This window comes from Phoca vitulina, unplaced genomic scaffold (assembly GCF_004348235.1).
Source record: "Phoca vitulina isolate PV1807 unplaced genomic scaffold, GSC_HSeal_1.0 scaffold1, whole genome shotgun sequence".
NCBI classification, from domain to species: Eukaryota; Metazoa; Chordata; class Mammalia; order Carnivora; family Phocidae; genus Phoca; species Phoca vitulina.
In genome coordinates, this window is record NW_022589704.1 from 65,386,641 (window position 1) to 65,398,930 (window position 12,290).

The following is a 12,290-nucleotide window of genomic DNA, read 5'->3' on the forward strand; positions in this document are numbered from 1 at the left end:
CAATATATAAGGGAGAAATAATTCCACTCTTACAGAAATTCTTTCAGAAATGGACAATTTCTAACTTGTTTTATGAAGCCAGCATTATCCTGATACCAAAAGCTGGCAAATTACCCAGAAAAAACACTAAAAATAAGAAAGAGACAGTAAGGGCGCCTGGGTGGCTCAGTCGTTAAGCATCTGCCTTCGGCTCAGGTCATGGTCCCAGCGTCCTGGGATCGAGTCCCACATCGGGCTCCCTGCTCTGCGGGAAGCCTGCTTCTCCCTCTCCCACTCCCCCTGCTTGTGTTCCTGCTCTCGCTATGTCTCTCTCTGTCAAGAAAATAAATAAAATCTTAAAAAAAAAAAAAGAAAGAGACAGTAAAAAACATGGGAGAAAGATTTAGAAATTTAACATATAACCCTCAGGAGTTCCAGATGGGGAAAATAAAAGAATACAGGATGAGGAAATATTTGTTTGCTGAAAGCTGAGAATTTTCCTGGAATTTTCTGAATTATAGATATTAATAAATATGCCAATCCTCAAATTACATTAGCATAAATTCTGAGGCATATTAATAAAAGTAATTTCATAAATAGACTCAAAAAATTAAAAAACACCAAAATAATTATAATCTAAACTATTCCATTAAAAATATGGCTGGGGGCACCTTGGTGGCTCAGTTGGTTAAGCGTCTGACTCATGATTTCGGCTCAGGTCATAATCTCATGGGTTGGGAGTTTGAGCCCCACATGGGGCTCTGCACTCAGTGGGGAGTCTGCTTGGGAGTCTCTCCGCCACCCCTCCCCCCACTCATGCTCTCTCTGCTTCTCTCTTTCTAAAATAAATAAATATTTTTTAAAATACGGCTGAAATAAAGCCATTATCAGAAAAAAGAAAAAAAGAGTCTGCTACCCACAGATATTACTACTAGAATTCCTTATATATTTCAAGAAAGAAATAGGGGGCACCTGGGTGGTACAGTCAGTTAAGTGACGACTCTTGATTTCGGGTCAGGTCATGATCTCAGGGTTGTGAGATTAAGTCCCACATCGGGCTCTGTGCTCAGGTGCTCAGGGTGGAGTCTGTTTTGGATTCTCTCTCCCTCCCCCTTTGCCCCTCCCCCCAATAAATATATCTTAAAAAAGAAGGAAATAGAACACAAAAATGAAGAAGTAGACAGAAGAAACATATTTTAGGAAAGATTAACAAGTGAGTAAGTCTAACTAAGCACTGACTATACAAATTCACAATAATATTGTTTAATATGTTGGGCGTCAGACAAAGTAGAATTAAAATAGTAGACAAAAATCATATCAAAATGGGCAATAATATGTACTGAGTTTAGGGAACTTCATTGTTCCATATGAGGGTACAACTGCTGATTTTATTTCACTAGTTAAGTATACATGTTAAAATTTAAGAGCAATCACTTATTTAAAAATTAAAAAAAAAAAACAAGAGAAAAGGAAGGAAGGGAAGAAGGGAGAGAGGGAGGAAGATGTGTAGCTTACAAACCAGTACAGATGTGAGAGAGAGAGAGTAAACAACAAAATTAATGCGAAAGAGGACAAAAAGGGAAGGAAGAAAAAAGAAAAACTTGACAAATAAAAAGCACAGAATAAGGTAATAAAAATAAAATCAAATATATCTGTGTTTAAAATAAATACAAGTAGATTAAGATAGGCTATTAACAGAAAATGTCAGTCTTTTTTTAATCTATGTATATTCTTTTAAAAATATATACCAAAAGATAAGAACACAGACATCTTTAAAAATAAAGAGATGGGAAAATGAGATCTCTGTGAAATGTTAGCAGAAAGAATGGTCAGTGTAGTCTTCTTACTATCAAATTAAATAGGGACAGATACATCTAATTTCCTTGCCATTGTACTGCTCAGGAGCAATCAATTATTCCTCATTGCCAACAGAATAAATCTCAGGCTCTTTAGCATGACATTCAAGGTTCTTCACCTCTGGCTATACCCTTCTTTTGGACATTTAATTTCATCTTTGATCTCACAGCTCCTATCACAAAGTTAATATGTAGTAGACACTCAAATATTTATTTAGTTCAGATGACAGAAAAAAAAAACCCATTATTGATGCAATCATTCTAACATTTAGTTGCATAATGTCCTCTTCACCTTTCTCAAAGGTATTTTTTCTTTAAAAAATTAAGAGAGGAGGGCGCCTGGGTGGCTCAGTTGGTTAAGCGACTGCCTTCGGCTCAGGTCATGATCCTGGAGTCCCTGGATCGAGTCCCGCATCGGGCTCCCTGCTCGGCAGGGAGCCTGCTTCTCCGTCTGACCCTCCCCCCTCTCATGTGCTCTCTCTCTCTCATTCTCTCTGTCTCAAATAAATAAATAAAATCTTTAAAAAAAAAAAAAAAAAATTAAGAGTGGAGAGGGCGCCTGGGTGGCTCAGTCGTTAAGCGGCTGCCTTCGGCTCAGGTCATGATCCCAGAGTCCTGGGATGGAGCCCCGCATCGGGCTCCCTGCTCAGTGGGAAGTCTGCTTCTCCCTCTCCCACTCCCCCTGCTTGTGTTCCTGCTCTCGCTGTCTCTGTCTCTGTCAAATAAATAAATAAAATCTTTAAAAAATAAATAAAAAGAGAGGAGAAACATGTTTGCATTGCGTATCTAACATATTGACAATTAAGCAAAATTTCTTTTCCTATGCCTTTTCTTTCCCCCTTCCTTCACTATTGCTGTAGATATTAACAGCAAGACCTTTTTCCAGAGGATAATTTATAAAGCATCCCTTCCCATTTTTATACTCTCCTCCCTCCACTTCCCCCAGTTGTTTTCCCTTCTTTCCTTCTCTGTGTTTTCATCCCCCCTCTTATTTTCTCCTCTCTTCTCTTTGTAAATCGATTTGTATTATAAAGAACTCAGGAGAACATGTGATTATGAGAGGTGCCCCAGAATAAAGTAGAGAATGGAAGTCTTTCCTCTTTAGATTTGTGACTTGATAATGACAAACTGAATGTATGTTTTTTGTGGACTATCCCTCATTGGTCCAGATTAATGGTTTTTACCCAACAGGGCATGTAGGATTCACCTGAAAGAGTATTTTATGAATCCATACTGTTTCCCAAACCACCTGCATATTCACCTAACCCAGTATGCACTAGGAATAATTGGGGTGCATGTTGTGTGGGTGTATAATTTGAAAAAGCTCTTAAAAACAATACTGATAGAATTCCCTTTCACCATCTATAGTCTTAGAAGAGAACCCCTGATATATAAATAGATCAATATCAATTCCTTGCACTACAAGATAAACACCTCAAAAGCCACCATATTGGAAGCCTTATTTTATATGCAATGAATTATATAATGAAACTCTGAAACAGGAAAGGGGCATTTTCTGTAAAATATTTTTTTCCTTTTGGGGATAGAGACCCTAACTCACTGGCTTTAACTCATGAATCAGCATCAGTGGTAAGCCTTAAAAAAAATTTGATGCTTAAGTCTCATCCCCAGAAATATGAGTTCAATTGGTCTGGTCTTGGTCCATGCACTGGCATTTTTAAAAAAGCTTCTCAGATAATTCTAATATGCAATCAGAATTGAGAAACATTTCCCAAACTGCTCATAATTAAGTAGAAAAACCAAATCTGTGGTTTTGTTAATATGGTATGAAAAGTTGAGATCTAAGCCCACTTAGAATTTTTGTCAAGGAAATTGTAGACATGAGTATAATAATACTCTATGGATTTTTTTAAAAAAGACTTTATTTATTTGACAGAGAGAGAGACAGCGAGAGAGAGGGCACAAGCAGGGGGAGTGGGAGAGGGAGAAGCAGGCTCCCCACCAAGCAGGGAGCCCGATGTGGGGCTCGATCCCAGGACCCTGGGATCATGACCTGAGCTGAAGGCAGACGCTTAACAATGGAGCCACCCAGACGCCCCATTCTATGGATTTTTTATAGTGACAACAAATTATTAGGGGTTTAGGCACACAGAGCCATTGTTCTACAGAATGTAATTAATAAGAGATTGGGTGAACAGAAAAGAAACAAGAAAAGTATCCTGAATGAAAAACACGAGCCAAAGGAAGGAATGGAAAAGTATATAGGAAAGGAGATCAAGAATACATAAGGAAGGGCTCCTGGGTGGCTCAGATGGTTGGTTAAGTGTCTGCTTTTGGCTCAGGTCGTGATCCCAGGATCCTGGGATTGAGCCCCGCATTGGGCTCTCTGCTCAGTGGGGAGCCTGCTTCTCCCTCACCCTCTCCCTCTGCTTGCCGCTCTTCTGCTCTTTCACTTTCACTCTCTGTCAAATAAATAAATAAGTCTTAAAAAAAAATACATAGGGAAGAAACTAAAGTGAAAAAGAGAACAAAACAAAACAGTAGACGGGAAGGAGAAAGGACACACAACTTAAAATGTTAGTCAATTTTTTTATTAATTTTTGTAACTTTCCAGTACTCTACCCAATACCATATCTAGATTTTTGGCCAATATTAAAACTAGATATCCAATACACTCTTCTTAATTGACTTTCATTCCATGAAAAAATTTAAAGATGAATTATTATATTTAATGTGTATTCTTTACATTTATATTTTTTTCTGATCATTTTTACATGATAGAAATTTACCTTTAAATGGCATTTCAAAGATAGAAACAAAGACAGAACAATTAAATACAAAACAAAAGCAAAACCTTTATTCTTTTGGCTTGATTGTAATGTGGTTTACCGTTCTTTATGGTAATAGCATTTTCCTGCATGCATTTCACCAACACACTACAAGTCAATAGCTTTAGTATAAAGAATCTACATGTAATGTTGCTTGTGAAAGAAAAACAAAATGTTTTGCTGTAACTGGTAATATAATTTCACTACCTGACTTTGTGAGAAAACAAACAAACAAACAAACTTGGGTCCCAGATCATAACTGATACAGTTCTAATGCCATACGGGTCAATAAGAGTAAGATATATCTGGGTAAACAAACACTGGAAAAGACTGACGATTTACTAAATAAAAAGACTAGGTGGAAACATCTGATCCAAGCAATGCCAAGAATATCAACTGATCTTTCCTTAAGCCTCTTTCCATGATAAGGCATTACTATTTGAAAGCAAATAAACGCTGGACTCAGTCTGAGATTTGTTTCACATTGAAATGTGTGCAAAGTTTACAGTACTAATAAAAAAGCTGAAACCTACACTGCATCTTAGTCTTTGTTTCTTATTTTGTGAAGTGCTGCAATTTAAAAGTGCTAGGAACAGAAACTAACAATAGTGACTGTGACATCAACCTGAAGATACTTTTAATTTCTCATTTTATGTACAAAAGGCTGAAAAATAAAATAAAATGAACTTTGTACAGTATTTATATTTTCTTAGAAAACTCTAACCATATAGTTTCAACAGATTTAAGCAGCTTGCAACATGTTCGTACAGTCGGGCTTTTTACCATAGAGTGTTCAATTAAGATTGGAAGAATAAAAAGCAAGAAGCTCTTCATTGTTTGCTGCAACCTATTGCTTAATGACATGAAGAATGAGGTCTTGGTCGAACAGTTTGCTTCAATTTACCACTGACATATGGCTTCCCATATTAGACTTCTGAACAGTGGAAGGAGTAAGATACAGCAGCATAGGCAAGATAAACATGCAGCAGCGACAGCTTCAAACTATAATGGAACCAATTACATATTACCTGTTGAAAGCTTGCAAACTATACTTACTGTGGTACATATTTGATGCAATAAATACTGTGCTTAAGTCATCATTTCTGTTTGCTCAAACATGCACCACTGGGTAAAATTACTATTTACAAAGCAGACTTTTATTGTTTAAATTGACATATACTATGTCAACCTCACCAAGAGCAGAAGATGGCTAAACAATACTGCAGGAGAAAAGCAGAATCAACTTTGTAAAGTGGTGGGGGGGTGCTTTTTGGTCAATTCAGGTTCTTAAAAGGATTGATAGGATATTTTTAGTTTATGCCAAAGGACACTTATCAAAAATGGTATAGTCATGCTGCCAGGACTCTGAATGACTATGTAATGGTGTGTGTGTCTCTCTGTGTGTATACATATATATGTATATACACGCACATATACATATATACATATATACATGTACATATAATGGATTATGTAAAAATAAAACAATTCTTCAACGCTTGTGAATTCTATGGAACATTTACAGGCACATTAAAATTTTTCTGGATGAGACACCTTAAAAACATGAATAGCTATTTAAGCACCTCAAAAATCTAAAAACATCCTGAAACAAGAAGTAAACTCTTTCCTTTTGTGATGTGATTTTTTTTATGTGTGAATGAGAAGTGCAGCATGCCTTCATTTAAAATATATCCAGTTATACAATAGAGAAATGCAGAATTCCCTACCTTTAATCCCTCTCCCCAAACATAAACCCATTTACAAAAATAGTCACATATAATAGTAAACAACCTGTGAATTAAAAAAAAAGGTGATAAATTCACAGCATACATTTTGTAAAAATATGGCAGGTGTGGCAGTTAAATCATAAACAGTGGTGACAATTACTATCATCAAGTGTCACGTGTTGAATTTACATAAAAATTTAACTTCCCTCCCCCCTTTAAAGTGGTTCCTATAGTCTGAGTAGCCATTACATCTCTGCTCTTCAGCAGTGTCAGCTGGTTGTGAAAACAGAAACCTCCTGTCAATGCTGTTTTCCTGGTTTATTGAGTCCCAGTTTGCTGACCAGAGGTCTCTGTCTTGTTATAGGCACTGACCTTAAGTATACATTTGTAAAAACAGTCAGTTTGGCATAGACCTCCTGTGGGAGTCCTGTTGACACCAATACATCACCATCACAGGCTGTAAACAATTGATCACAAAATGGAATATTCTTTGTTCCTTTTTACTTTTTACTTTCCCTGATATCTTTCCCTTTGTCTTCCTTTTCTGATTTGTCTTTTTCAAATTTTTCTTTTTCCGGTTTGGTCACACTGTCATAGGAAGGTGGAGAGGTGGTGGAAGGCGTCATGTCGGTTTTCTCTGGAGTTGAATTCTCATTTAGTTTGTCAATGAGGATATCTTCTTTGATAGGTGTTCCGTCACCTTCTTTGCCTTTGTCTTTCTTATAGATACACGAAACCTTTTTAACTTTTTGCTTCAAGAGGTAGCGTCTATAAGCCCTCTGGATAACAATAGCAGACACCTCCTCTTGTTTGCGCTTCAGAGTGCTTGTGATGGGCTCGTAGGAGACTTTGGAGGGGTTCGATGCCATGAATCGCTCCTCCATCTGTATTCGAAGGGCATCCATCTCGCCACTCTCACCCAAAACACGCTTTGTAAAAGCAAATAAGATGTCGAGGCAGTGGATCCGGTCCCCACTCACCATGGGCAGGTCCATGGCGATGAGCTGGACTTTGTTTGGTTTGGCTATGAGAAGAGGAGGATCCAGGGCAGCTGCAAAATCAGAGAGCTTGGCGAACTCTATAAACTGGGTGGCATCAGGATCAAACTTCTCCCAAACTTCGTAGAACATCTCAAAGTCATCCTCACTCAGGGGCTCTGCACTTTCTTCAGTAGCAACACTGAAGTTCTCCAGGATGACAGCGATGTACATGTTCACCACAACCAGAAATGATATGATGATGTAACTGACAAAAAAGAAAATCCCGACAGATGGGTTCCCGCAGTCTCCCTTAACCGAGCTTCCAGGGTGATCTTTTTCAGGGTCACAGTCTGGAGGTCCACTATTAAGAATAGGTGCTAGCAATCCATCCCAGCCAGCAGAGGTGGTAATTTGGAACAGGCAGATCATGCTGTTGCCGAAGGTCTCAAAGTTGAACATGTCATCAATTCCAACTTCCCTCTTGACATAGGCAAAGTTGGACATTCCAAAGATGGCGTAGATGAACATGACCAGGAAGAGCAGGAGGCCGATGTTAAACAAGGCAGGAAGGGACATCATCAGGGCAAAGAGCAGCGTGCGGATCCCCTTGGCCCCTTTGATCAGACGCAAGATTCGACCAATCCTGGCGAGCCGGATCACTCGGAACAGGGTAGGGGACACAAAGTATTTTTCTATCAGCTCAGCCAGAAACATACCTGTGGAAAATCAAGAAACAAAAACAAGAAATAGTGTTATATTTAATAGCAGTGAATGCAAATTTACATGGATTAGATAATCACTAGTTTTACAAAATGTGGACGTAAGAATTAGGTATACATACATACACACACAATCTGCAGTATTTGTTTAGCAAAATGAAACTGATGTTTGGTGTTATAACATTAACCCTTTTATGCTAACTGAGGTTTCAATGGTCCTTTTTCCTAGTTCAAGAAAAGCATCTATTGAAAGATTCAACCACTGAAGGCCTAAAGATGTCACAAAGTATATGGCGGCCAACCAAAGGAGTGGATTTGTAGTTCTAAAATACCAGTTCTGGGGCGCCTGGGTGGTTCAGTCGTTAAGCGTCTGCCTTCGGCTCAGGTCATGATCCCAGGGTCCTGGGATCGAACCCCACATCAGGCTCCCTGCTCAGCAGGAAGCCTGCTTCTCCTTCTCCTACTCCCCCCTGCTTGTGTTCCCGCTCTCTCTGTGTCTCTCTCTGTCAATGATAAATAAATAAATAAATAAATAATATATAAATTATTATATAAATAATTTATAAATATATAAATAAATAATATATAAATTATATAAAATAATATATAAATTATATAATAAATAAATAAATAAAATCTTTAAAAAAAAAATACCAGTTCTGGTATTGGCATAAGAACTAATGGACAAGGCTTGTGATTTTTGGATTGGAATATGGGAGTTCTTATCCTGAGATGGTTATGATTCATTTTATTTGGAAGGTGGCAAGAATGATGGACAGGAGAGAATCCAGGCTTTGGAGACAGACATACTTGAATCCTATCTCTTTTTTTCCACATCACTAAATGGTGATAGTATCTACTTTTGTTGTTGTTGTTTTTGTTAAACTTAGTACTTTCTGAGCCTTTTCTTTGTTCTAGGCATGCTACTAAGTGCACCTACTTACATAATCTCATTTAATTCTCACAATAACGCTTTACAGAAATATTCCCTGGAAAGCCAGGAATTGGAAGTAACTTGCCATTGGTCACTGAGCTGGTAAGTAGTGAAAATAGGGAAGCTCCAGGCCAGATCTGTATGACTCCAGAGTCTCATCCTTTAATCACTATATGACCACCTCATAGCGCTGTTGTGAGGATCAGAGTGGCATATTGTTTCAGTGTTCTAGTCCACCACAGAAAGCAGTATCAATAGTGGAATACTATTTTTTTCCCTCTATGTATGTTTTCTTTTCTCAAATAGGCAGAACCTTGTCTTAAATCTCTTATATTTACTGCCAGCACCTCATTTAATGCCCTAAACCTAACCACTTGATATGTATTAATGACAATGAGTCTGTTTTAGTTTTTTGAACAAAATGGCTACTTCTGGAGAAAGAATATTACAAACCATAGGAACTAACTGAATCCAAAGGTAGGATGAAGCTTATTTATGTGTGAATATACGTAAACACACACGCAAACTATTCCAATTATCAGTAGCTTATTTCTGGACTATTTGATTACTTCTAATAATTTTTGTGTGTATGTGTGTGTGTGAATTATTTATTCAAAGCAGTACTTGTCTACACCACAGGAGTCTGAGTGACTACAGGAGTGTTATGACAAATAGCAGTTATTGGCTTCTGAAATGAGACAAGATGATAAATGAAAGCTGAAAAATATAAAATCTTTTTTTTTTTACACATCATTTCATGCACAGCATGCAACAAGAGAAATGACAAACTGAAGAATGGACTATTAGGCTTTTATCTGAAATTTTGGGATGAATGAGAAAGATTAGTAAGAAACACTTCCAAAGTTTTAAACAAATTTTTACTACTAACTTCCTTAACTGAGTAAAACATCTCTTCTTACCTACGATAGAGAGAATGACCACCACAAAATCAAAAATATTCCATCCAATGGTGAAATAGTAATAACGAAGAGAGATTAGTTTCAGCACACACTCTCCAGTGAACAGAACAATAAACACCAGATTAATCCAGTACAGAATATTTGTCATCTCCTGACTCTGGTCATCAGTTTCCACCATCATGGTGACCATGTTGAGGCAGATGAGGATCATGATGCTGATATCAAAGACTTGTTTGGTTACAAAATCAAAGACCATTCCTTGGAATTTGTTCTGGAACAAGAAATATGTAAAATTCACTTAGGAACATAAAAAAAAATCAAATTTGACTTACCTGCTTTTAACATAGCAATATGAAAATGTAGCTTTTATAAAAACATACCATGTTTATTTAATACTTGGAAGAACATTTTGTATATTGGCATATGCAACTTTTTTCAAATGTATTTTAGTTATACTGTTCATGATAGCAGATTTTATAAACTGACTTTAAGAACCACTTATTGTATTCTCAGTGCCCATAACATCATCATGTGTACGACAGACAGTCAGCCAATATTTGCTACTATAACAAATCTTGGTTATCCCCTGTATTGGAGGTGCGTATCAAAGTAAACTTCAAAGAACTAATAAATACTTCTCCAGCTTTTTCTCTCATGTTTATTTTTTTCTAGTTTCTGCTTTTATCGTCTTTCCCCAAAGCCAGAGCATCTTAAGTTTCATCTGGGAAGATGTTTTAAAAAATTATAGTCCAAGAAAAAAGACATATGTGGAACACCTGGTGAAATCCAATTAAGTTCTGTATTTTATTTAAATGGTATTGTACCAAGGTTAATGCCTTAGCTTTGATTACTGATCTATGGTTATGCCAGATTTTGCAATAAGGAAAAGCTTGGTGAAATTAAATGTGGGTAACTCTTCTGTAAGAATATAATAATCTTTTAAAAAAGTTATAGTCCACAGTCAGATGTTCAGGCTTTGCCCTATTCAGTTTGGACCTTATTTCCAAGCACTAACTGGCTTTATGTCTTGTTTATGAAATTAAGTCCTCACCTTACCAGTTCTGCTAGTTTGGACCCTGTTTTGTACCATTTACCTGTATTGTACCAAATACCTGCTTGGTATTTCAGGCTTTTTAGGGCTCAAGCCTTGACTTAACTTCTACGAGGCTGTCCTCTACTTTCTTAACTAGAAACACTGATGGTCTGTTACCTATACACTTCACAGGCTACTTTCCCAGATCCTGACATGTTTATCCATCTGGATTCTCTGTACTAGTGTTCTGATCTCTCCCAGTTGAGAGACATCCGTTACTCCCTATGGAAATTCTTGGACATCAAACACCACCTGTCTGTTGTATTTTTCTTTCTCTGAGTAGATATCTGGCTTGCTGGACTGGACTTCTATTGCTTCAGCTGGGTCTGTCCTTCAAGGGCCTCCTTCAACTTGATAAATGTGTCTAATTCCAGTTCCAAACCTTTCCTTCTTAGTTCTTATTTACTGTAGCTTACCTTTCCAAGTCTGGCTATGTTTCTTTTATTTCTACCCTTCTGATAAAATTTGCAGAATTCTACTGTATCATTTTATCTTGTCTCCTTGTACTAAAACAGACTTCTCTGACTCCTTCTCTGGTGACTTGGAATTCAATTTTAAGTTTTAAGCACTCTGTGTCCTCAGAAAACTTCATGTTTACATTTGTCATAAAACTGATGACACTGTATTGCAAATGGTTTGCTCTTATTTGATTTTAATTTTTTCTTCTAGTCGTTTGGAGGCTCTGCCAGGACAGAGCAGTGTCATTTTCTCACAGATACAGCACCTAGAGTGTAGTAGGTTCAAAACTGCTTAAAATCAGAAGCTTTTTATCAATAAAAAGCTCCTTAGATTTTCTGCCTGTGTAGTTTTCCAATGGGTCACTTTGATGTACAACTCCAATCCCCAGTCACTAATCGCTATCTCCAATTTAAATCCCAGGATGTAGTATATGCTGGAGGAAGCTACGTAACCCTGGCAGTCTTGTTCACCAAAGATTTATGTTCTCTCCCTTCATCTTGTCCCTTGACGATGATGAGGAATCCTTTATTATCCCTCACTTGCTCCAGGATAGTTCCAAACTTCTCAGAAATATTCTATTCTTTTGCCCTCTATTCTTTTTTGAGAGCATCAAAATCAGTGTAAGGAAACTCTTCTACTTCCTTTTGCATTTCATATTATCTTGACTTTTCACATATATCTTTTTATATATTACTCCATATTCATCAGAGGACTCAGTCCCTCTTCTTTTTTTTTTTTTTTTTAAAGATTTCATTTATTTATTTGACAGAGAGAGACAGCGAGAGAGAGAACACAAGCAGGGGGAGTGGGGGAGGGAGAAGCAGGCTTCCCATG

The 12,290-nt window shown here is 37.3% G+C and overlaps 1 protein-coding gene across 8 annotated transcripts in view; it reads right to left on the reverse strand.

Annotated features, from left to right (window-relative positions):
* Window positions 1-4,368: 4,368 nt before the first annotated feature.
* LOC116635195 (sodium channel protein type 2 subunit alpha) overlaps window positions 4,369-12,290 on the reverse strand; it is a 137,981-nt gene continuing 130,059 nt past the window's right edge. For all 8 annotated transcript variants that reach the window (XM_032409151.1, XM_032409173.1, XM_032409156.1 and 5 more), the window contains 2 exons: window positions 9,905-10,175; window positions 4,369-8,047 (listed from right to left, as the gene is read on the reverse strand). In XM_032409151.1, coding sequence (XP_032265042.1) covers window positions 6,852-8,047; window positions 9,905-10,175 — 1,467 coding nt within the window. In that variant the 3' untranslated portion in view covers window positions 4,369-6,851. The remainder of the gene's footprint in view (window positions 8,048-9,904; window positions 10,176-12,290) is intronic.